This window comes from Hemitrygon akajei, chromosome 29 (genome assembly GCF_048418815.1).
Source record: "Hemitrygon akajei chromosome 29, sHemAka1.3, whole genome shotgun sequence".
Taxonomy (NCBI): domain Eukaryota; kingdom Metazoa; phylum Chordata; class Chondrichthyes; order Myliobatiformes; family Dasyatidae; genus Hemitrygon; species Hemitrygon akajei.
The window spans coordinates 21,769,859-21,797,227 of NC_133152.1; the positions used below are offsets into that span (position 1 = coordinate 21,769,859).

Here is a 27,369-nt window from a genome sequence, read left to right on the forward strand (position 1 = left end):
AGAATTGATCAAAAGTGGGTACTGGGATATGATCTTGGTGGATGAATTGGAGCCTTCTCCTTCACAGTGGAAATTGTATCTGATGCTGTCTGGAGACGACACATTGATCAGTTGAGGAGAGAAGAGTCAATTGTTAGAGAGGAAAGCTGCCACTTCTTGCAGGCTGTGGATGTCTGTTTAGTAGTTACGTGTGGTTGTAGTTGTATATGTATGTGTGCATATGCGCGCGCATATATACATACACGCACATATATACACACACACACACACACAAAGTTGAAGTGCATTCTATATTGAGTTGGAGTTTATAGCTAAGCAGGGAGAAGTGTGTATTTAATATCTCAGTAATATTTAAGTAATATTGTAAATATATTGTTTGATTAAGCATTCTTTGTTGTTTAAGCAATTCATTATGGGTTATATGTAAAAGTACTGTATGTCAAAGGGATAAGTCATTACATCACCACTTCATATGTGCTTGCCGCGCTAAAAGTAAAAAGGAAACGTACACAATTTATCCCCAGCTCTGTGTTTTCTTTCAATTAGTTTTATGTTTAGGAGTTACAAAACACAACAATCAGGATATAGCCTGGAGTGAATACTAGCTACAAGAAAAGCTTGGATTGTTTATTCTGGAATGTCGGAGGCTGAGAGGGTGACCTGACAGAAGAATATAAAATTAGGAGAGCCATAAATAGGGTAGATAGTCAGAATTTTTTCCTCTAAGTAGAAATGTCAAATACTAGAGGGCATCACTTTGATGAATTTAAAAGAGGTTTACAAGGCAAGATTTTTTTTACATAGAGTGGAAAGTGCTTCGAACATGCTGCTGGGGAAGCGGTGGAAGCAGATAAAATAGCAACATTTAAGAGGCACTTAAACAGATAATGACAGGCATGAATGAAGGGATTCAGATCACGTGCAGGCAGAGAGGATTACTTTAAGTTGGTAGCATGCTTGAAATAGGCTGCAAGGGCCAAAGGCGTTGTAGAAATTTAGCTTGCAAAGACATCTTTTGTATAACTTGCAAGATACCCCTTAATCTGCAACAAAATCCTTTGTTACTAAGCTTGAACTCAAGGTTATGCACCTCCTTGGAGATTTACCAACTGCTTATTTCCAATAATATTTTAGCAAAACATCACCTATTAGAAACCCAGAATTTCTATTTTCAGCCAAGGACTTACTTCGAATTTTGGCAGTGTCCGCTGAGTCCTTTCTGTTGTTTATGGATGTCTTCACACGTCAGTTCATCAAGATCACTGAAATAAGAAAAACTCACCATGTTACAAACCACACACAGGGCAAAAACTTGCATTTGTACAAAAAAAATTAACATAGGAAAATGGATACAGACTATGTGAGGGGAATTTAATAAGAACATAAAATTTCAAATGTTGGTGCACCATCAAGCAATGGGGGTCAAGCAAGGAAGGGGATCTTGAATAAGTGGAACAGTGAGGCATAGGATTTCAGCAGGTTCAAAATAAATTTATTATCAAAGTATGAAAATGTCACCATATACTATGCAGAGGTTCATTCTCTTGCAGGCATTCAAAGTAGAACAGAGAAATACAACAAAATAAATGAAAAACTACAAAGACTGGCACAGCTGCCAATGAGCATAAGACAACAAACTGTAAATAAGTAAAATAATACTGAGAACGAGTTGCAGAGTGCTCGAAAATTAGTCTATATGTTGAGGAATCAGTTCAGAGTTGAGGTGAGTGAAGTTATCCAAGCTGATTCAGGAGCCTGATGGTTGAAAGGTAATGGCTGTTCCTGAACCTGGTGATACAGTACCCAAGGTTCCTGTACCCACTCCCCAATGGCAGCAGTGAAAAGAGAGGATGGCCTGTATGGTGAGGGTTGTTGATGAAGATGTTGCTTTCTTGTGGCAGCGTTCCTCGTAGATGTAAAAGTTACTAACACTTTCCACCTCCAGCCCCTAATTAAACAGGCACATGGATCTTTTTTTCTTCCTCCTGTAGTCAATAATCAGTTCTTTGGTTTGGTTGGCAGTGAATGAGACATTGTTGTTGAGGCATCATTAAACCAGATTTTCAATCTCCCTTCTATTTGCTGATTCATCACCATCTTAGATTTGGCCAACAACAGTGGTGTTGTCAGCAAACTCAAATATGTTATTGGAGCTGTACTTGGAAAGAAATTGGGTAGGCATGGTTGATAATCAACCATAATACCAGTTGAAAGTTACATACAGCATATTAAATACACTTTAATGAAAGATAAAGTAATGGTGTAAATGGCAGACATTGGAAATAGAAGTAATTAGTTTTCACAGTGCAGAACACTTGGTAACACAGTTCAGCAACCCAATTTGACTCTTGAGCTTAGCTCAGTCTGCATGGAGTGTACATGTTCTCCCCACGTAAGTTTCCTCACGCATTAAAATGACAGGCAAGCCACACAAAAATATGGAAATGAGAAAACTTAGTTCAAGATCAAAAAGAGTGGTAATTATGCAAACAGCCTGAAATACTGATTAGGCAAAGGATGTAATCAGCAGCAAGAGTACACAATTTACAGCCTGGCATATAAACAACAGCTTTAGCCTTCATGCTTTATTGAAGAATTTTGCATTCTACCTATTAGATAAGCAAAGGGATAGTATATGGCCCAGGGAGAGATAAAGAACTCAAGCTAATTCTGAAGCTGACCCCACATGTGGATGCAAACAGCCAACAGCAGAACAAGATGGAGATGAGAAAATGAGAGGAGATCCTTGAAGAATGCTGAAAGTTTATAAATGGGCAGAGGGAAAAACCATGGCTGGAGGTTTCCTTGCCATGCTTCTTTTAGACTAGATTCTACTGTACAATATATTTTTATATATACCTTCATGCATGATCTTATATTATTATTATAATCTATAGCACTACCAATAAACCAATATGCTTTTTTACTATTTATATTCATGCATTGTCACACAAATTCAATTTTATATCATCTGCAAACTAGAACTAAGCCCTGTGAAATCCCACTGCAAATGCATTCCTACTCATTAAAACACCAGGTGATAATTGTCTCTTTCTTCCTGCTGCTGAAGCAAGTTTGAATTTTAATTGTTCAAGTAGTTTAACATGCATAATTTTATCAAGTCCAGAGATTCAATATTTGTCAAATGTGGTATGTTCAGAACTTCTCATTGTCTCTTCACTCAACCCTGGAACAGCTGGACGGTAAGGTGCATACATCAGGGTGCTCATTATCGACTACGGCTTGGCATTCAATTCCATCATCCTCTCAAAACTAATCATTAAGCTTCGACATCTTGGTCTCAATACCTCTGTGTAATTAGATCCCCAATTTCCTCACTTGCAGTCCAACTCAGTTCGATTTTGCAACAACATTTCCTCCATGATCTTCATCAGAGCAGGTGCACAACAAGGTTATGTGCTTAGTCCCCGCTCTAATCACTTTACACTTATGATTGTGTAGCTAAGCACAACTCCAACGCCATATTCAATGCCAGTGGTGACGACACCACTGTCAGAGGCTGAATTAAAGATGGTGACAAAATTAGCATATAGAAGACAGAGTGCCATTAACAACTTCTTACTCAATGTCAGCAAGACCAAGAAGCTGATTATTGACTTCAGGAGGAAACTAGAAGGTCCATGAACTCATCGGAAGATCGGAGGGGTCAGCAAATTTTAATTCTTCAGTGTTATTATTTCGGAGAACCTGTCCTGGGCCCAACACAAAAGTGCAATTATGAAGAAAGCATGGAGTTTGCAAAGATTCTGCATGACATCTAAAACATTGACAAACTTCTATAGATATGTAGTGGAGAGTATATTGACTGGCTGCACTACAGCCTGGTATGGAAACACCAATGCATTCGAACAGAAAATGCCACAAAAAAAAAGTGGATATGGCACAGATAAAGCCCTCTCCACCACAGAACACATCTACATGAAACACTATTGAAGGAAAACAGCATCCATCATCAAGGACCCCCATCAACCAGGATATGCTCTCTTCTTGCTGCTGCCATCAGGAAGGTGGTACAGCATCATCAAGACTCACACCACCAAGCTCAGGAACAATTATTACCCCTCAACCATCAGACTCTTGCACCAAAGAGGACAACTTCACTCAATTTAACTTGCCCCATCCTTGAAGTGTTCCCATAAACTATGGACTCACTCTTCATCTCATGTTCTCGATGTTTATTATTTACTTTTTATATTATTTCTTTCTTTTTTATTTGCAAATTCATTGCCTTTTGCACACTGGCTGAATGCCCATTAAGTGTGATTTTTCATTGATTCTATTATGGTAATTACTCTATTATGGATTTATTGAGTATGCTTACAAGAAAATGAATCTCAGGACTGCATATGGTGACATACAGTAAATGCAATTTGATAAATTTACTTCGAATTTTCTCTCAATAGATTCATTTCTTAACCTGACACAACCTTCTCTGACCATCACAATGCTGACCATCTTTAATCCAGCTTTCAAAATGATTTACATTGTTTCACAAGAGTCTTTGCAATGATTTTTCTATCCCAAGCATGATATCAGTCTGACAGATCTGTTGTCACTCAGTCCAATGCTTTTCAAATAACAGTAACGTAGTGGTCAGTGTTACAGTGGATGCTATTGTGGCTGGGGCATCACAGTTAAGAGTTCAATTCCAGGGTCCTCTGTAAGAAGGTTGTACAGCTTTCCAGTGAGCGAGTTGGTTTCCTCTGGGGGTTCCGGCTCCTCCCACATTCCAAAGATGAACTGGCTAGTAGGCTAACTGGTCAGTGTAAATTGTCCTGTGATTAGGCTAGGGTTAAATCAGTGGGTTGAAGGCCAGTGAAGCTCAATGGACCAGAACAGCCTGTTCCACACTGTATCTCTAAATAAATAGACAGAGGAACGCCGGGTGTTCCTAAGACAAGTTCACTCACCTGAGCTTGCAGAATCTTCCTTTTTTATCGATCCAAATGTAACGTAAACCCTCAAATGTGTAGTATCGAATCACACTTTTCTTTTAAGGAAAACATAATTTGTGTAGATTAGAACATGACATTGGCTCAAACTATAAGCAACCCTGATCACAACAATACCATGCTATCCAAATGAGGCTACTTACTGGGAGCTGAGTGAGTGTTGGCACTGGATGGGAAAGGATGCCCATTGTTGTTTTAACTTCCACAACAGCTGTTTATTGGGATCAATAAAATTTAATTTTGAAATGCATCAAAAAAGTGGCTTAGAAAACACAATTCCACTCTCTAGATGTATCAAAGTTCAAAACCACCTCAATCGTGTGAATCTTTCAAATTCACATGAATTGCAATCATGTCAGCTCCCTTCAAACTTTTTTAATTAGACTTAAGTTAAGAAAGGAAGCGAAGTGGACAACTTTGGCCCTTCTTTTAAAAATATACTTTATACTTCGAATGCTTGTAGAGCTGTTCAGTGTTTTTTCTAAAAAAAAAGTTAACATGGTTTTAATTCATATGTTTAAAACAATAGAATACCAATATTCTTGAGTATTCCAATAGAAAACTTTTGGCCTTTATAAAATATAATGATGCAACTTTGAAATTGTCATCCTGTTCAATTCAGTCAACAGAGTTGCATCTACCAGCTACCCACTCAACTTCTTCCAATCCTATATCATCAGATGTCTGCATATCTTCTGAACACTCCAAATTAATTTTGCATCACCACTGACAATCCTGTGGTTCATTATCAAGGGGTTTAGTATACTTCCTACTAAGTTTACACTCCCTAGGTAGACGGAATAGCAATTGTAATCAAGTTAGAGAATGGCTCTAATTCAGCAATTTATTAACAATGAATGGGAAATGAGAAAATAATTATGCTGGCTTCCAGAGCTGAGAGTCCAGGTCTAGTTTATTCATTATGAGGATATGCCCATTGCAGACAATGTTGGTATTTGCTATTGTTTAAATCTATTTGGCTTCAAATTTAAAACAATAGTGTTTTCTTTGCATCAGATACTGTAGGAGCTCAGAGGAAGAACAAACGTGCCAGAGGAGAGTAATGAGAAGCATGGATAAACCAGTCCAAAGCTGACTGCCTCTCACTCCACAACTCAGACCCTCAATGAAATCTAAACCTCAGTTAAAACAATTTTCTACACACTCAGTCCCTGGGACCTAGGGAATCATTGAATATAGTCAGGAATCAGAGTACTGACTGCTGAATCCAGCATAGAGGATAAGAAGTAAGTTGTATTTTGCCAATAATGTGCACGCGTATTGTATTGACGTTAATTTTTCTTTGTACTATCTGCTGTGATAATTGTTGGCCCTAATATTTGGATGTATTATAGACATATTACACTATCTGCTTTTTAGACAACCTTTTGAGATTGAGGCTTCCACTATGTGGGTTCTTAGATGGTGAGTTAGCCAGTAGAGGAATTGCAGGCTCTTCCACAGATGGAAAGGGCGACAGAAATTACCCATCCATCCAGTCAACCAAACTGCAGTTTACTTGCTCCGCAAAAGGAATGAAATCACAAGTTGGTTCTGTTATCTGGGAACCTCATAGTTGGAAGCATCGATGGTGTTTCATAGATGACTATAATTATTCCAACATCGGCATTTATCGGCAATGCTAAGCACTTCCAGTGAAGATAAAGTGATATTTATAGTTGAGGGCATTCCATTCAACAATATTCAACTGCAATGATCTTGGTATAATCACTGGCCAAATTATTCACATTAATACTTTAGCAACAAAAGCCGGTCAGAAGCTGAGCATTCTGTAAAGAATCATCACCTCAATTCCCCACAGTCTTCACAAAGCACAAATCTAGGGTAAAAGAAGATACCTTCCACCTGCCTGGATGAATGTAATGCCCCGCAACATTCACCATTCAGAACACATCAGTGGTCTTGAATAACAGACCATGCAAGTCTTTAAACATTTACTCTGCACCACCAGTGTGTCACAGCTAAAGGGTGTACCATCAACAGTGCAACACGACAACTCAACAGGATTTTTACAACAGTAACCATCAAAACCACAATTTCCACCACCTGCAAAGATGGGCAGAAATGCACTCTTTTCAACAGATGCTTCCTGGCCTGCTGAGTTCCTCCAGCATTTTGTGTGTGTTGCTCAGATTTGCAGCATCTGCAGATTTTCTCGTTTGTTAACGTCACTACCCTTTAAAGTCCCCCAAGATTAATCAGACATTATTTGCTGTTCCTTGCTCACTACCATTGTCCTCTCAGAGAGAGCTAGATCTAAGCAACAAAAGCTAGCTTTGGTTTCAATGATCATATTCTCAGAATTAGCAAATCAGGGAACAAAATCACCTGAAATCTCAAATCCATAACACTGGGAGATACAAGTAGGCCATCTGGCTCTTTCAGCCCAGTTGGCAGATTTCCTTTATCCCTTAAAGTCCAGAAATTTATCAATCTGCTTTATACAACTCAGTGGCTAAGCCTCAGTAGACAAAAGATGCACTGCCCACTGATGGCAAAAATTTGACCTTATTCATGATTCTAGACTGCTTGGGCAGGGGAACAATCCTCTCAGCACGTACACTGTCAAGCCCTTGTACCAAGTCTGTAAATTCAATATCACCTCTCATTTGTGTAGTCAATCTCTGCTGAGCTGCCTGCCCAGAAAGCAGTCTAATGAATCTTAAGCAGAAGCCTTTTATGGTGTGCAACCTTTTTGTTTAAGTAATGACACTAAAACTGTTCAGTATTCATGGTGCAGTCTCACTATGTCATTTATAACTACAGCATATTATCTTTACTCAAAGCCTCATGGAACTAAGATCAATATGCCATTTATCTTTAAAACTGTTAGCTTTCAGTGACTTGTGTGCAAGGATACACAGGTCCCTTTGAACGCCAACATTTCCCAACTTATCATCATTAAAAAAAAAACTCGCCTTTTATATTTTGTGCAGGTGTCCGAAATCACATATGCCACATTACATTCTGTCTGCTATGTTCTTATCAAGTCATTCAGCTTTTTATACTCTATCAAGTCTTTCGACATCTCCCTTCCTTCTCACAATGCCATCCAACAAACTTGTACGTATTTTGACAAACAGTTGCCTAGACCTAACACTCAATATAGATTGTGAATGGCTGGGACTGAAGCTCTGAAACCAGCAGTACTCCACTAGTCAATTCGCCCATCTGAAAGAGTCCTACTTACTTACAGTCCTCATTCTACTGATTCTCAATCTATGCTAATATACAATTCCTACTATAACTACCTTCCTATGTAGATCTGATCAAAAGCTTTCCAAAAATCTAAATGCACCACATCTACTGAATTTCCCTTATCTGTTCCACAAGTGATTCAAAGAACTCCAACAGAATCAAACATGATTTCCCTCATATAACTCTAATACTTAAGTGTTCTGTTGTGAGATCTTTTCCCTACTACTGATATTAGGTTAACAGATCAGATAGTTCCATTTTATTTTCTTTTAATAGTGGAATGACATTCACTACTTATAGGAACAGCCTCAAAACGTTGAAAGATGAAACACAATACCTCCACTATCTTGACAGTTACCTCTTTCAAAGACTTGTGATGTAGATTATTTGGTCCTTTGGGGCTATCACCTTTGGTGTCAATAACTTTACTAGTTTTTTTTGCTAATTTCATTCAAATCTTTATTGACAGTTCTCTAGACACCTGGTTTTCTAGTATTACTGCCAATTATTTGTCTCTTCCATGGAAATGGATGCAAAGTATTTTTCCCACTGTTCTGCAAGTTCCCTTCTTTTAAAAAAACTTTAACCCATTACTGTCTGTAAGAGAGCTGTATTTTCCTTTGTAGCTTTTTTATACACCTACACAGAAGCTCTTACCGTCCATTTTTGTTTCTCTCCAGTCCTCACTTCTCTTTATCAGGTGTAATGTTTTTTTCCTATTTCTCATCTTCCCTGAATGCTGAATTAGAGGCTGAATTAGTTAGAACCAGTTTATTGGGAACAGTACTGCTAACTGGCAAATGCACTTTGACTATATGGTTAATAACATACCACAGTAAATGATCTCTTACCTCCTCCTGCTTGTGTAGTTGAACTGTCTCTCTCCAATCATCTTCAAGCAATCCTATGGCCATAGTAACTTGATTATCATCTTCACTAGCTTCAATTGATTGGGGAAAACTACAAAATAGAGGCACAGGAAACCAAAGTGTGAGTGTAAGGTGGTACATGTCCAAAAAATTCATTCAACCTGAAATTGACAAGTGTTTAGTTTTTAATACTTTATTTACAAATTTCAGTTTTACAAAGACAAAACATATTGAAGATGTACAAAACAATGCAAAGGAAATGCAGCTCCAAGTGGAGCACAGGCAAAACAAACCAAAAACAAAAAGGCTGCCAGACAATTTACAAAATTGCATAAATAGACTTTCAAAAAAAAGAGTTGACACAATAGTGGTATCACGGAAGCAATGTAAAATAAAATGAATAAAGGAATCCGGTTAGGCACCACATCCACTCATGAGACTAGACAGGTCAAAATCACTATGTATGTGAGGTAATATGACACTGAGTCAAGAAAGGTCCCCATATTCTCTCAAATATATTCTGTGTATTGGGTTTGTGCAGACGCAGTCTTTCCATTTGTACAACAGAAAACATCTCCTTGAGCCAGTGTGCAAAGGTAGGTGGAGTAGTAGACTTCCAGGTCAGAAGAATCTTAGCTGCCACCATTCCTAGATGCAGAGCAACCTGCATGTCGTGCGGCAACTCAAGAGTCACTGCAGAACATCCAAAGATGGCGAGGTCGTGATTGGGCTGAATGTCTCTAGAATAGGCTTTTGAGAGCCACTCAAAAATTGCAGTCCAAAAGTTGTATAACGTAGGGCAAAACCAGAAAAGATGTGCTAGTGAGCCCTCAGCAGAGCGGCACCTGTCGCAATCAGGAGACACAGATGGGAAGATGCGATTCAGTTTTGTTTTTGAATAATGCAATCTATGCATCACCTTGTACTGGATTAACCTGTAGCGTGAATCAATAGAACAACAGTGAACCCGGGGCATTGCCTCCTCCCAAAGTCCCGCTGATATCTCTGAGTTCAAATCCCTAGCCCAGGTTTCCATAATAAGATCTGTAGAAACCAAAGGAGTAAAGCAATTCATAAATTTTGATATTAACTGTTTGGAGTCTGGAGGAAGCAAGAGGTTTTCAAGAAAAGGATGGGTGGTGGAAATAGGCTCGAAGTGTGGGCACTTTTCCTTAACGTAGTGTTTAACTTGGAGATAGCAAAAAAATGTGTATTTGGAAGGTTAAACTTGGTGCTTAATTGTGTGAATGACGCAAATTGTCCATCAATGTACAGATCTAATAAAGTTTTGATACCCCTCTCTCTCCAGACTGCAAACACCCCATCTAATTGTCCAGGCTTAAATGAGTGATTTTGACAAATGGGAGCATGTATGGAAACACTGGGAATTTGGTGAGCCGCTTTTATCTGATTTAATATTCGTAAAGAATTCTTTAAGGTAAAGTTTTGTTGGATTAGCCTGTCTGTTGAGGCATAAGTGGAAAGCAGAAGAGCAGGAAGTGAAGAATATTTAACAACAGAGGCTTCCAGTATGTAGGAGTCCTGGAGTTAGCTGCCCAATAGTAATGTTTGAAAATTGCCAGACCAAGACCACCCTTCTTAAGAGGTTTGTGTAGGTGAGCCTTAGATATCCTGTGTGATTTATAGCCCCAGACAAAGGGCAATATGATAGAGTCGTTTCTTAAAAAAGAATGCATTTAAGTATATAGGTAGGTTTTGAAAAAGATATAGAAACCTGGGTAGGTTCACCATTTTGATCACATTTACCCGTCCAATCATGGATAAGGGCAGTATCCTCCAGGACTCGATATTTGTTGAGTTTTTCTAAGGATTCTGTAAAGTTAAATTTGAAAAGATGCTTTGGGTTCTTAGTCAGTTTAATCCCCAGATAGGTGAAACAGTCCTTCTCCAATCTAAAAAGCAACTTTTTCAGGAAGTCTTCAGTAAATTGATCCACTAAGGGCATGAATTCACTCTTTCCCCAATTTATGGTATAGCCAGAAGTACTCCCGAAGGAATTTATATATTCCAGTAGGAAGGCAATAGAGACTGCTGGGTCGGCTAGACAAATAAGGAGGTCGTCCGCGTATAGGGTCACACAGGAGTCAAAATTGCCCAACTTAATACCTTTAATGTGTGGGTGGCCCCTAATGCCAATTGCCAGGGGCTCCAGCGCTATGTTAAACAGCAGGGGGGACAATGGGTCCCCTTGGCGAACGCCACATTGCAGAGAGAACGGATTGGATTTATCCCCATTTGTGAAAATGGAGGATTTTGGATTAGTAAATAATATTTTAACCCATTCTATAAAAGTGTCGCCGAATCCAAACTTCTTGAGTGTTGCAGTTAGATAGGGCCACTCTATCATATCGAATGCCTTGTGGGCATCTAGAGACAGTATAGCAGCTCTATCATCTTTCCCAAAATCGGCATACAAAATATTGAGAATTTTGCGGACATTACAAAAGGAGTACCTGCCCGGGATAAATCACGTTTGGTCAGGGTGAATGATATTTGCTATATGCTTACTGAGCCGATTTGCTAACACTTTGTAATATTTTCAGATCATAATTTAGTAGTGCAATGGGCCTATAGCTTTCAGGGTCCGTTTCGTCTTTATCTCTTTTTAATAAAACACAGATATTTGCTTCACTGAGAGAGGGTGGGAGCCACTTGTTTTTAAAGGTATCCCGAACCATTCTCAGCAAAGTTGGTGTAAGGACATCTCGGAAGGCTTTGTAGAACTCTGGCCCGAACCCGTCTGGTCCAGCTGCCTTACCGGTGGGAAATGCTTTGATAGCATCCTGTAACTCAGATAGTGAAAAATCCAAATCCTCCCTGAAAGCTGCATCTAATTGTGGGAAGTAAAGTGGATCAAAAAACATATCAAAATCTTCCTGTGCAGCTGTTGATTTGGAGGTGTTAAATTTCTGAATAGAACTCACTAAATTGTTTGTTAATATCCTTTAAGTCCGTAAGCATCAGGCCAGATTTGGATTTTACTTTGTAAATGGCTCGTTTTGCTTGTTCTCCTCTTAACTGCCTTGCCAATAACTTCTGTGGTTTGTCACCAAACTGAAAATGTCGCTGTTTAAGTTTAAGTAGTATGTTGTCAATTTGTTCCCCTAGAATGGAGTTGTATTCGTAATTTAATTTGAGAATGTTATTATAATCTGACTGGAGCAAAGAGTTTTTGTAAGCCTGTTCAGCCACTAGTAATTCTTTCTCAATCACTTCCAACCTACCTCCCTTAGCCCTTTTCAGTGTTGCTTCATAAGAAATAATTTGTCCTCTGATATACACTTTAAGTGTTTCCCAGAGTGTTGAGTCATTCACCTCGCCATTGCCATTGATCTCAAGGAACTGCAAGATGTGCTTCATAATATATTCTTTAAATGCCTGATCCTTGAGCAAAAAGGGATTAAAGCACCAGTTATAGGCTTGCTTAGGGAGGGACAATTGAAGATTGAGATTGACAGGACTATGATCAGATATTATTATGCTGTGATATTTGGTGTGGTCAATATTAGAGATTAATCTAGAGTCAACTAAAAAATAATCAATCTGTGTACATGAGAATAAAAAGAATAATCACGGTCAGATGGGTGTTGTAGTCTCCAAGTATCCACCACCTTCTTCGACTTCATCAAATTGTTAAGAGTTTGCACAGCAAGAATATTGGGTGGGGGGGCAGAGGAGAGCCTATCTAAATACGGGTCCAGGTCGCAATTAAAGTCACCCCCAATCAATACGTGGCTTGAATCGTTATCTGGGATCAGGTCAAACACCTTACGGAAAAAACCTGGATCATCCGAGTTCGGCCCATAAATGTTTACCAGTGTAATGGGAAGTGAATTGATACGCCCAGTTAAAATTATAAACCTACCATTTGGATCAATTATGGATGAGTGAAAACAAAAAGGCACAGTCTTACGGAAGAGAATGGCAACGCCTCTGGCTTTGGAAGTGAAAGGTGCCTGATAGACCTGTGAAATCCAATTAGCCCTGAGTTCCCTATGCTGAGTGGCTTTAACATGAGTTTCTTGTAAGAATATAATGTCAGATTTCAGTGACTTCAAATGCGTGAAAACTTTACTTCACTTTATTGGGTGACCTAAACCACGCACATTCCAAGAGACCAAGGATATGGAGTCAAGAGTATTATTAATTTGTGGTACCTTTTGCATTATAATGAAACACAACTTAACATTCAGTCTGGCAGCCAGCAAAAACCAACAAAAAATAACGTGAACAGTTAACAAATATATATGAACAAAATCCCCACCCACTGCTTCCCCAAATGAAGCAGAGTTGCCCTCATCCTAATCTGGGACCGCCGGACAAAAGCAGAGAAAAACACCTCCAACTAACAGCCCCTCATTAGCACACATAGTAAAGAACATAGAAAACAGAACTGCCATAATTAAAGTCTGCTCGGAGCACATTTAGACACTCTTCATTTATGTTGTGAAAAATAGCCTTTCAAAGTTTTTGGTCTATGAAAGTCTTGGCTTCAACTGGGTTGCTGAATACTTTTACTTGCCCTTGGTGAGGAACATGGAGCCTGGCCGGGAAACGTAGCAAATGCCAGACCTGCCTCTCTCAGCAGTTGCAGCACCTCACAGAAACTCCGCCGTTGCTCCATAACCTCCGCAGTGTAGTCAGGGTAGATTAAGATTCGATGACCTCCGTAATCCATCAAGTGTTGCCTCCCGAGTCGCAGAATCTTTTCTTTCTCCTGTGCGAAATGCACCCGTGCAATTATCGTGCGGGGCCTTGAGCCTTCCAGTGGTTTGGGCTGTTGTAAGCGGTGTGCTCTATCGATAACGACCGGCTTAGTGAAGTTATCATCCTCCAGCAGCTTAGGGATCAGGTTAGCGACAAATTCAGTCGGCCTCCCTTTCTCCTCACCATCTGGGACACCAACAATCTTTATGTTATTGCATCTGGATCTCCCTTCCAGATATGAAAGCTTGGCCCGCTGCCTTTTATTTTCTTGCTACAGCTCCACGACTGAAGTTTCCACCACGTGGATTCGCTGCTCATGGTTGGCGGTCTGATTTTTGGTGTTCGACAGTCTCTCAGTGAGTGCTTGCTGGGCGGACAACAGACTCGGGAAACTGTGCTCAAACTTGTCAAAGCGCTCATTGAAGGACTGCAAGAGCTTGTTTAACATTTTCTGCCAAGTAAGAGGAAGCTCGTCTTCCTCTTCGGCTGACGACATTTCTGGAGGGTTCTTACCAGCTTGGTCCTGGCTAACATTAGCTGCAGCATCAGCTAGCGGGCGAGCAGCTCCCTTCCTGCCTCGTGCTGTTTTACTGGACATGTTCATGTTACACTTTTTGGTGGCGTAAAAGAGAAACAAACAATGGAGATCTTGCAATGAAAACTGAGAGTCAAGCGTTCAAAAAGGCAGTTTTAACTCGTAAAGTTTGGTATGCCATGAGGAGCTCGGAAAAACACGTCTATACTGCACTCATCTCACTAGTGCCCCCTTGACAAGTGTTTAGTGCCATAGACATTGATATTGACAGCTGGAACACAGATTTCTGCCGTAGTATTCAAACCCTGTAACCCATGAATTTATAGTGTATATCTTACTAATAAGAATGGAAGTGGGCTAACAATATTTCTTTTGAATTCATCAGTGGAACTTATCAGAGGAATAATGATAACTTGTGCAATAACAACAATTTTCACAAATCAATTCCTGAAAGCCACCTGACGAAGATTCATAAAGAACACTTCTGAAGGCTCTCCACACTAATGGCAGAAGGCACAGTGCAAAGTAGCTCCAAGTCAGTACATCGCAACCAGAGTGAAGTGGGGAGAGTTACATTCAGCCATGCATACATGCCGAGTGGTCGAAAACAAACCACAGTCTTGGTGAAAAGCCAAGTAATGAAAGGACAGAAACTGGCTCAGCACATTAATGTGTAGTTAATATGCAACTCCGAATATGACTGACTCATAAATCACACACCAACTTTTCCAATATGATTTATGGTACTGTGCCCAAGGCTTAGGTATGACATACGTGAGTGATGATAAACTGGATTCTGGTATGGGTCTCATGGTTGGGGAGAAGGGAATCATGGTTGTAAAAAGGGGAAAGGGAGGGGGAGGGAGCCAGAAGCAATAGAGAGACATTCTGTAATGATTAATAAACCATGACCTTGCCTGGTGTCTCAGGGCTGGGTGTGCCTGCACCCGTGTCACCCTCTACCCCTGGCACTCCTCCTCTGCCACCTATCTCGCATCCCTCCAGCAGCGTTCTACCCTCACCATTCCCAACATCCTCTGCTCCCTGCATATTTACAAACTCCCTCTTTACTCCACATTGACAAATACAGTATTGCACAAAAATCAAAAAGAGCTCTGACCAGTGATCAATCCAAACATTGGACGTTTTGAGAGGGGAATTCACTCAGGTCCTCTGCCTGAGTAGAAAAGGCAGCAGTGGGATGCTACAGCAATAAAGAGCTTTGGCTAATGACCAATTGGTGCTTGGGATTGATTAGCAAGAGCAAATTAAAGGAAGCACAATGATTGTGGTCTGAGTGGACAGTCAAAGTGGTGACCATGAGGCCTCCCCAAAGAGAGGCTTGAGTCAGAGAAAGCAAAGGAAAGAAAAGTACTGGCTTAAGTATTTTTCCCTTCCTTTTTTTATATCTGCTCAGCTAGGAATGCCGGGGAGAACAGTGGACCATTCCTCTTGCATGATGTAGGAATCCACATTAGAGAGCTGGAGCTGGAATTGGAACTGGATGAACTCCAGATCATTCGGGAGGCTGAGGGGGTGATAGATAGGACATATAGAGAGGTAGTTACACAACAAGGTGCAGGACACAGGAAACTGGGTGACGGTCAACAAGGGGAGAGGGGTGAAGAACTCAGTGCCAATGCAGAGTACCTTTGTGGCCATCCCCCTCAACAACAGGTATATCAATTTAAATACTGTTGGGGGTGGGGGGGTGGGGGGGGGGGGGGGGGGAGTAGACCTAACAGAGGAAAGTCACAGTAGTCAAGTCTCTGACACTGTCGGGCTGTGACTCGGGAGGGAAGGGGGAAGAAAAGGCATGCTGTGATGATAAAGGGCTCATTAATTAGAAGAACGTACAGGAGGTTTTTTGGACGAGAACGACATTCCCAGATGGTACGTTGCCTTCTAGGAGTGGGGGTGAATATGTTTATAGGCACTCTAAGTTGCAATCAAATTATTTTACTGTGGAAGACTTCAAATCAAAGGCATTTTTATCCTTTCCTGCGGTCCATGCTTCCGAACAAGGCCAAGCAATAACACTCAAGAATACTGACTAACAGTTCCTCATTGCAACCAAAAGAACTAATATGAATTGCAGTACTTCTAATGTTATCCTGACGAGTTCAGAAGGAAGCAAACATTTGTAATGAATTCAATGATCTACTGAACATCAAATTAAAGCTGAAACTATCCATGGCAGTTACTCTGCCCCCTATGGCACAGACATACTAGAAACACAGCAATTCTAATATAAAGCAACTAACCAGTCATCTTCAACCTCCTCCGTGTAGACTCTAGCTATGAACTGCTGGTTAAATGAATCCTACAAGAAAACAAACAAAATATTAGTGCTTTTTGTTTGATCCTTACAACATCTTTGGTAAAATTTATTTACAATTAATAATTAAAGCTAAGAAATTTTGAAAATATTTTGCAGGAACATAAAGTATATAATCCTGAAACATTTAAAAGAAAAAATCTGGATAAAATAAAAAAACTCCATCAGTTGTATATTACTCAATTCTAGAAGTCATCTCAGCAATAAGAATTGCATCCTGAAAATTATATCACTTCCTCAGATGAGCAAAATTATATTCAATTATGTGATTATAGCAAAATTACTCATTGCCAAAGTTAGTTACATGTTTATTGTTATATCTGATGTCACAGAACATGTTGATTCCTTAAGGTTGTTGCAGCTGGGGGTGATAGTGGAGATAAGCTCCCACTACGTATTAAATGGTCACAATGGCATACGTCTCAAATAGCCTCTGACAACCAAGTCCAGCACCTGGCCTTCACATGTGGCTTAGCTACACGTGAATCTGTTTCTACTGACAGGAGAAGGGGCAGAGGCGGATTACTGGAACCTTAAAAACAGTTGTTTTGAGCAGATGGGACTTATCGGCTGTGGCTGGCAGCTCATCTAGGAGGAGGAAAACTCTGATCTCAAACCTCCACTGCTTTGCAGCTACACCCACTCACGGGGAAGGCTTCAGGAGTAAACCCTGAGGAAAGGTCTCCCTGGACTCCCTCAGGGAGTTCAACTCATGTAGAGTTCAACAATGAGTGGCATGAAGCAATGCTTACCTTTTTAAAAAAATAGGCTACTGTATGCAACAACTATGTACAGACAAAAAATTGCACTGTTTTTTCCTCTGTGTGTTATATGTACTAGTGTGCTTTATATCCTGGTCCAGAGAAATGTCATCTCATTTGGCGGTATACATGTATATAGCTAATTGACAATAAACTTGACTTCACTTCTACTTTTCCCAACAGTATTTTTTTACTGAATTGAATTGACTTTACTAGTCACATTCTTCATATATGAGTATAAATCTTTACATTACATCTCCATCTAAACGTGCAATGTGCAATTTATAGTAATTTGTAATAAATAGTATGTACAACAGGACAGTCAATATAACACAGAAATACAATTGTATCAGTGTGATGGCCTGGTAGAAGAAGTTGACCCGGAGCCTGTTGGTCCTGGCTTTTATGCTGCGATACCGTTTCCCAGATGGAAGCAGCTGGAATAGTTTGTGGTTGGGGTGACTTGGGTCCCCAGTGATCCTTCAGGTCCTTTTTACACACCTGTCTTTATAAATGTCCTGAATAGTGGGAAGTTCACATCGACAGATGCGCTGGGCTGTCCGCACCACTCTCTGCAGAGACCTGTGAAGTACAGTTCCCATACCAGGCAGTGATGCAGCCAGGGATGCTCTCAATTGTGCCACTGCAGTAAGTTCTTAGGATTTGGGACCCCATACCAAACTTCTTCAACTGAGGTGAAAGAGGCAGTTTCTCCAGATATTATAAAGTTTATGTCTGAAATTAAAATAGCCTATCCCTCCACCTAGTTATCAATAAGATCACAAGACAGAATTAGGCCATTCAACCCATCAAGTCTGCTCCGCCATTCCATCATGGCTGATTTATTTTCCCTCTCAACTCCCATTCTCCTGCCTTCTCCCTTGCAATCTTTGAAGCTTTACTAATCAAGAACCTATCAACCTCTGCTTTAAATATACCCAATGTAATACCATTCTTTTCTGTAATACCATGGGCTCTTGAACAATTAAGGCTTTCTCAGTATTGATGAATGATAGGGGTGGTGGGGATTGCCAAAGAACAGGTAATGATGGGCAGAGGGAGTCAGATAAAAGGGATGGAAGTATTGAGACAGAGGCTGGCAGGTAATAGGCAGAATCAGGTAAGTGAGGGATTGAAGGGCAAATGAAACCAAATAGGGGAGGGTGGTGAGTGTAGGTATCAAAGGGATGAGGGATAGAAAAGTGAACAAAGAGAGAGAGAACCCAGGTGGGTGGGTGGGGGCAGGAAAGGAACACAGGATGGTCCCTGTCTACATGCATTTCTCCCCCCTTGCTTCACATCCCCCATCTCATTCTAGCTGCCTATATTTTTCTTCCTTTTCTTATGTTTACATCTATCACCAACCGGTCTCTGTCATAACACTCTCTCTCACTTTTACATAATAGCTATTAACTCCGAACACTCTCAGTCCTGATGCATGCCCTCAATCCAAAGCCATCAGCCATCCCTTTGCCTTCTCAGATGCACACACACCAAGTGTGTTCTTCCAGCAGTTTATTGTTTGTTCCATTGCTGCATTCAGAATTTAATTTAATACAGCTGCATTGCAAACTGATTGCATTATAAACTGATTGAGCATCATTAACGCTATTATATCCCATGTGTGGGCTGTGTTTTCTTACCTTGATTACAACCCAATCAGACTGACTCAGATGACAGGGATGGCATTTAAAAAGTACTTCCAGAACTGGTTTCCAATAAAAAATAAGCCATAGTATTCCTACTGTTAGGACAGTAAGAATATAGTAGAGAATTTTTCGCCATTGCACTTCCTTGTATCCTGTCACCTCCTGCACAGAAAATACATCAGTATTACAATCACAAAGAACCTGAGAATCCCTTTAATAATTGCACCACGCGTTGTTGAACAGGTCGCCGCAAAATTATCCATGCCCAAAATCTAATGCATTTCTAAACCCCAGAGCAATAATGAAATTAAGTAGTCCTGCTGAAGAGTCTCAGCCCGAAACAGTCTATGGAAAGACTGTACTCTTTTCCATAGATGCTGCCTGGCCTGCTGAGTTCCTCCAGCATTTTGTGTGTTTGCTTGGACTTCCAGCATCTGCAGATTTTCTCGTTTGTGATGAAATTAAGCAGAACACTCTGGATCTGTATTCTTTAAAACTCTGTTGCTTATAAAACTTGGATAAAAGCAAAGCAGCAGAATACTTTGTCGTAACGAATATTTGTCCCTACATGGTCATATGGACCAAATTACTGGAGTTCACTGCCACATTGAAAGCTTTCATATGAAACCTTACTTCACCCACTTAGGTGCTCCGATTACAGAGAGTAATGATGTGCAGCCTGGACCTGGTCTGTCTACTGCAGAATTGATGAACCCCTGGATAAACAGGTGGAGGAAGGAAACAAATTGTCTTAAGTTTCCAATGTATATCTCCACAGATCGCTTGGTAATTATTAAGGACCAAGTTTAAATAGCCTTATGTCACAGACCAAGGTCACATGCAAGCTGCATTGGCTAAATCCAAAGGTGGCAAAGAAGAGAATATAAAAGCATACAGGTGAGCCCCATGTCAGAGTGGTTGCTCTCCTAGAAAACCATCCGTAACACAATTTTCTGTAACACAGAACCCCTTTTCCCATTGAATCCCAGGTTCCCTTAGAATGTCCTTCTCTCATGTTAAGCCAATATAATGACCCATTGCTGAGGTCAACATTAGACTGGTATGATGGGACTAACACAGGCAAAAGCAGCAACAGATTTTGTTAATTTTAGTTGTAGCCGCTCAATATTTTATTCCATTTCTCATATTTTTGGGTAGAGTTTCTGGGTGAATTTCCGTAACCAGATGGCTGTAACATGGGGTTTGCCTGAACATATTTTCAAGAAGAGAATTAAATATTCAACATTCATAAACTTCCACCAAACCTGATCGTCATCAAAATTTCCTAATGTCTACATAATACTTACTGTGGATACATTAGTCCCAGTGTACTGGACCGTGCCATAATCTGACTGGTTCTTCAGCAGCTTGCTGCTATCTATGAAAGCACAGAGAATTATTTTGGTATACTGAAGGACAAAAGCTAATATACTCTAGATCCTGATAAACTGAAATACAAAATTCAAGTTGTAGACTTTTCATCAGAGCTAATTGGTTCAATTCTACAATCTACTTCAGCATGAGCGAGTATGGGATCATTTCAGTGTCATAACTGTAGAACAGCCATAAAAATAACACTTCACACAAGAAAACAGATGACAAAATGAGAAAAGTATTTAGAGTTACCAAGGCTTTGGGCAAAGATAAAGTTTTGAATAACTGTCTTAAAAAGTGATGGAGAATGTGCAGGATTAAACTATCAAGACAGTATAATTACAACACTTGACAGCATGAGCACTTGTAGTCAGTGAAACAAGGAAAGGATGTATAGAGACCAAAAGCACAGGAACAAGCAGATGAATAGCTGAGACAGTGACAAAGAACTCCCTCCTTACCCATGTCATACAGCAAAAGAAAACAGGACTGGAGGAGGCAATCGCTATCCCTATCTGCTTTTGTCAGAGAGTTTTGTAGATTAGAACAGTCAATGTGTACTAAGCTTACACTTCTGTGGTTTGAGATCGTGAGGCCATGCCTAGACGTGATGAACAGGAGACACAATGTTTTGCAAAAGACATTAAAATAATAGGGCCTTTGTGCCACAGTTCACACAGACTACTTGCAAAGAATAAATTTTACCGCAATACAGATTCCAAGTTTCCCTCAAGTATTTTGTTCTAGTGACCACCTTCCCAAACCACTTTAATTTAATGCCTTGTTCTCTGCATTATGTTGGTGATTGCCTTCTAATATTCACAAAACTCATTTTTAAAGGAACATGCTTAAATGGACCTCGCCCAATATGTCTGGAGAAATATTTATACAAAAAACAATCACATTCAGACTTCCCATCACTTAATAACAATGTCTGGTAGCAGTATAACCACTCTCCATACAGATAGCATTCAAGATGGTTTAATGTCATTTTTAGTATACATGTAAAGGAGAACAAAATAATTGTTACTCCAACTCTGATACAGCACAAAAAACACAATTAATGTAAAGAACACAAAGAAAAGAAACTCTGCTCCCACAACCTATGGACTCACTTTCAAGGACTCATCTCATGCTTTCGATATTTATTGCATATTTATTTTTTTCTCTTTCTTACTGCAGAATCTGTTGTCCTTTGCAAATTGGCTGTTTCTCCTGTTGAGTATGGTCTTTCATTTATTCTATTATAATTCTTGGATTTACAATCAACAATGCGTCTTTTAAGAGCCTCTTAGATACGTACATGGAGCTTAGAAAAAAGAGGGCGATGCGCTAGGGAAATTCTAGGCAGTTTCTAGAGTAGGTTACATGGTCAGCACAACATTGTGGGCCGAAGGGCCTGTAATGTGCTATGGATTTCTATGTTCTATGTTCAACTGCGATGCCCTGGAGACAGTTAATGAAGCTACTTATTTTACTTCTTCGTCCTTCAAGTACGATTCTGCTACTAAGCTGCATGTGATTGGAACCTGTGATTTACATTTTGATGGTGTACTTGTGGGCTGATTGTGCGATCTGGAGTTTGACTGTCTCTGAGAGAGCTTGGTGAGGCTTACAGCGGCCTGGAAACCCATAATCGACTCTATTGCTTCTCTCTGATTGAGGCGTCAATGAGGTTGAAAGCAGAGGGTAGGCAGGTATTCAGTGCCACCTGCCTGCATTTGACCAGTCTTCCTGCCCCTCTCGCAAGAGTTGTAGGAGGAAAGTGCAGGAGTTTTAGGATCCATGTTGGAAGGATTGATTGGCGAGGATGTGAATTATTTTGGGGTATTTTGAGGTTCATATTGCATGTGCTTTCAGATTCTGGTTACTTTTTTTTTGCTGTTTTTGAGCAAATTGATCAGGGTGATCAATGCGGACTGGGGCGCTTCAGCAAAGAACTGCGGTGGCCTGCAGTGGGATAGCGCAGTGATGCAGCAGGTTAGGATGTTCTCTACTGTGCATCTGTAGAAGGACACGAATATAAATGTACACAATCTAGCTCTCTTCAGCCTCCTCAGAAAGTAGAGGCATGGATGAGCTTTCCTAACTGTGTATAGTGCGTTCTGGGACCATGAGAGGATACACTAGATGTGCACTCCCAGGAGTTTGAAACTGCTGTGCCACTGACTCACTCAAGGCTCAAGTTTACTCATACAACTCTAGACACCGAGTGAGTCAATTATCTGAGCTTTCACTGAAAGATTTTGACCACAAGAAAGTACTGAGATTCAGGAAAGCAAAATTAGCTAAATTTAAAAAAAAGAGTATGCTCTGAGGGTTATCCAATAGCAAACCAAGGCAAAGATGTGAAGTGAATCAGCAGAATTTAGCCCTTGAGCTAAACTTGGTTCTCAAATAAACCAATTGGCAAATAATGAAAGCAAATTAAATTTTCATACAGGCAGAAGTATTTGCTCTGCAAAAAGTCAACTGAGATTTGTCATCTAAAATGCAATTCCGACTTTGTAATATTATTTATGCACAAGTTTCAACCCAATAAAGGAAAGTAAATAAACCAGAGAACTAGAAGCACAGATACTGCCAAAAATGAGAAATAAAGAATGCCAACATAGTTATTCAGCCTGAGGGCTTGGCTGGGTGTTCCTGAAGCACACTGGAATTTTTTTTTCAAGATTACAAGGAATTGATTTTTTCAAGATTACAAGTCTTTCTCCTGCTCTTCTCTATCCCTATATCTGCTTCAAATGAAATAGCCTAAATCAACATCGAACAGAATATACGGAGAATGCCCATGCTGACAAATAAAAACAAAAAAAAACATTTGTAGGAGTTAAATACTGGATAATGGCATCTTAATGTTATTAAGATGTTAGTAAATGTTGAGCAAATCATCAAAATACTGGAGGAAAGCAAAATAAATAATTTGTTAAATTTCTACACCCAGTGCTGTAATTATTGTTGAGGTTTTTCCTACAAAAAAAATCAAGATCAATAAAATGATAATTATTATTTTTCCTCAAACAATGGGGGGGGGGGAGTAAGAGAACATCAAGTTTTACAAGTAAGAGATACTGCTTTTAACAAGAGACCTCCTAAATCAATTAAAAAATGATTAAGCCGGCAAACAGTTGCTACATACAGTAGGTCACTGGCACAGAAACAATTTTTCAAAGTATAGCTGAAACAAGTCACGAGAGTTTAGAACATTCTCTGATGACAATCACTGCAGTTCTGCATTTTCAAGCAGGGGTTGCAAAAGTGAGAATGCCTGACTTATTCTTCCTCTGCCTACATACTAAAATTCTCTTGTTTTTAAAGCTCTTAATGGCCTGGGACTGGAGTACATTACAGAATCACTTTTCATTTTATCATCCTGCTCACGCTCTCAGAACTTCCGTTGGTCTCTTATGTTTAAACAATCTCCCTCAAAAGATAATTAGCAGATCAGCTTTTCTGAACCACACCGTGGAACTCAATATCTAAAACTATAAGGGATGCAGACTTAGTTGCCACTTTTAAATAACAGCTCAGACCCTATTTACTTAACCTGGCTTTTAACTAACATAGTCTTGTTTGTTTTACTTTCATGTTTGTGCTTTTATCCCACTGTAAAGCACTTTGAACTACATCACTCGTATGAAAATTAATCTATAAAGTTATTATTACTACTACTACAAACATGGAGAGCAAACAGTGGATCCACTGCTCAGACAGAAATCAGCAACCTACTGATTCAGCCCCACCCTAGAATTACAAAGCCATGGGACTGCTGTGAATTGATCAATTTTCCACCAGCCTGTCTCCCACATCATTTCTTAGATTATATACTCTCATGCATGTGTACGATTCTCACTCAATTCTGCTCAGTTGCTCTTATAAATGAACATAAAGTGCATTCCAATCCCAAAAGCTTCAAATAAATAACTCACCCGACTGGTATGCACTAATAGTTTAAAAAATAAATGGTTTAATGCTTTAATTAATGCTGATGAGATTATAGTACTGTGCAAAGGTCTTGGGCACATGCAAAAAAAATTCTGTAAAGCAAAGATGTTTTCAAAAATAATGAAATGAAAAGTTTCTAAATATCAAAAATACGAAAAGCAAAAAGCAGTAAAAAAAAAATTAAATCATGTCAATACTTGATTTAAAACTGCATCAGTTCTCTTAGGTACGCTGTTGTACAGTTTTATAAGAAAATCAGATGGTAAGTTGTTTCAATCATTTTGGACAAGTTGTTCCGCAGAATTTGGTACTCTCGTTTGCTTCTGTCTCTCCAGGTAATCCCAGACAGCCTCTGTTGTTGAGATCAGGGCTCAGTGGAGGCCATACCATCTGCTGCAAAAATTCCTGTTCTTTTTGCTGAAGATATTTCTTTATGACCTTGTCTGTGTGTTTGGGGTCATTGTCCTGCTGCAGAATGAAGTTCGGACCGATCAGATGCTTCCCTGATGGTATTGCATGATGGACAAGAATCTGCTTGTACTTCTCAGCATTGAGGGTTCCATTAATTCCGACTGTTGATGTGTGAATGAAGTCACCGGAGAAGAACAGTGGTAGGTACGAAGCAGCCTCTTCATTCAACAAAACAAGATATAGCAGGCATCATATTAAGACCCTTCCAATGGAAAAGTTTGCTTGGCCCAACTCTACACAACACTTTATATGCTAAATATCAAAGAAAAATTCAGGATAATTCAAACAAATCCGTATTTACAATGTTTCCTTGGAACTACGCACCGCTACCACACCTCCCTCCTTCGTACCCGTGCCACTGACACCCAAATAATGAATTTAAATCAGCGTTGTCTACCCATTTTTCAGAGTTGCATTTTAGATTTAATCTTCAATGCATATTCATATCGGAAGGTTGCTCCCTGAACCCAATATTCACTTTATGTCCTAACCACAAAAATACTCAGCCCCTCTTCTTGGCCCTCCGGGACAAGAATAAATTTGTACCAGGAAAGGACAACCTTGAGGAGGATCTACTCAAATAGAACAACAGAAATGCCCTGCTTTGAAACCTTCCCAATTACTCTACGTGCATCTACGTCTACCCTACCATCCCTAATGACTACCTACAAAACATTAAGCAGAGATTGTTCCAGAAATTTGAACAAAAGTGTTTTGAAATGCCGCTTCATTTGTATGCCTGTTGCTCTTTCCCTACTGGCTAATTGCAGCGTAAACACATTCCTCGTCTTAACTCCTTGATCCTCTAGTAGCTAAAATGCTCTTTCCAGGAGCACCAGCAAGACTCAGAGGGCCTCTCATCAATGTATAAGAAGGGGTTGGGGTTGTCTCTATTTGAATGACTGCAAGGACCTCTCCCTGGTGGCACCCCCTTCCAAAATGTCCAGTTAATCACTGGCCCGACCAGCTTATTTGCATTCACTCCCCATTCAGGCTGGGGGTGTTTACTCCGGAGGCTGTGTGCAATGCTTTCTATTCTATGTCTTGATTACAGAGTACTGTTACCATTACACTTTAGCATGCTTATGGTTTATGGTTTCTGTCATGCTCTCAGTGTCTCTGCCTTTGCATTTGCTGTGGGTCTGTTTCCATCAACTGTGGTCAGGTCTGGTGTGGCCGGCTAGGGTTTATCTCTTAGGTTCTCTGTAATTGCACAGTTATTGGGTACACTTGATCCCCTGCTCTGTCTGTGGGGGCAACAGGGTGAGTCATACGGTTTAACCTGAGTCCTGTGTTTCCGCTGGCTGCCTCGCTGAGTCTGCACACAGACACAAGTGTCCCTTGTTAAAAGTACCATCTTGATCCCATCTATGTGGGAGCAAACCCTGTCCTTTCAGGCAGCACCCTCACCATGACTTGATCACCCGGTTGTGGGAGGACCATCTCCTTTCCTCTGGCTCTCTGTTGTTGTTCTGCTCGGTCCTTCAACACGAATATGCTTACAAAGGTCTTTCACATACTGGGTCATTCTACCCGTGTAAGTCCCAGGCTCACCGCAACCCATAATTACCCCAGAAGGGAGTTGCATTGCTTGTCCCATTAGTAATTTATAGAGACTGAGACCCAGCATTCAGTTTGGGGTTGCTCACAATCTCATCAGAATTCTCAGCAATGGGGGGACGTCACGTGATGACGTAGGATCGAGACGCTGGAACCCAGCCCTCCCGTAAAAAAACAATAAATCAATGTTTAAATGAAGAAAAATTAGCCAATGCTTTCATAAGGTTACTTATAAACTACTCCGGATTGTTTTAAGCTATGCCTCATAAACAGAGGACGAAGAAAAATACTACCGCGAAGATAGTTCAAGTTCGAAAAGAATCAAGGCCTACTTCTACCGAAGAACCGCGGACTCATGTACAACACATCACTGGCGAAACAGAACAGGAAACTGCAGCAACATCGGCCATTTCTAAAGGAAAAGATCAACGAGAATTGCGCAAGCGTAAAGGAGCGAGCATGCGCAAACGAGAGTAACCAGAACTACAAATCCCAACAGCGACTTCAACTGAAAGTGACAGCGATTCTGAGAGAGAATCAGACTCTCTGGATAAATCAGACGAAGATGGAGATGAGAATTCCTCTGAAAATATAAAAAAGACTTTGAGGCAAATAATGCATAAATTAAATGCATTAAAAGTAATTAAAAGTAACCAAAAAGTAATTAAAGAAAAAATAATGAATATGGAGGCTATGTTTGATAAAATGACAAAGAAACAAGAAAAAATGGAAAAGAAAATTACAGATTTGGAAATTAAAATGGAAGACATGGATGGAAGAATGAAGGAAATGGAAGTTGATAATAATGCCTGGACATCAGAAAGAAAACAACTTGTGGAAAAAATTGATAAGCTTGAAAATTTTAGTAGACGTAACAATATTAAAATTGTTGGACTTAAAGAAGGTACCGAAGGAGAAGACCCAATAAATTTTTTTCAAAAATG

At 39.9% G+C, this 27,369-nt stretch overlaps 1 protein-coding gene across 2 annotated transcripts in view; it reads right to left on the minus strand.

The window, feature by feature from the left end:
* atp13a2 (ATPase cation transporting 13A2) overlaps positions 1-27,369 on the minus strand; it is a 119,524-nt gene that overhangs the window by 62,230 nt on the left and 29,925 nt on the right. The window contains exons 1-7 of one of the 2 annotated variants that reach the window (XM_073031817.1): positions 20,908-20,948; positions 20,380-20,450; positions 19,067-19,234; positions 16,589-16,647; positions 9,044-9,152; positions 4,932-5,011; positions 1,188-1,262 (exon numbers count right to left, since the gene is read on the minus strand). In XM_073031817.1, the coding sequence (XP_072887918.1) occupies positions 1,188-1,262; positions 4,932-5,011; positions 9,044-9,152; positions 16,589-16,647; positions 19,067-19,234; positions 20,380-20,450; positions 20,908-20,911 (566 nt within the window). In that variant the 5' untranslated portion in view covers positions 20,912-20,948. Of the gene's footprint in view, positions 1-1,187; positions 1,263-4,931; positions 5,012-9,043; positions 9,153-16,588; positions 16,648-19,066; positions 19,235-20,379; positions 20,451-20,907; positions 20,949-27,369 lie in introns of those variants that run through there. The other variant, XM_073031816.1, reaches the window with a different exon arrangement.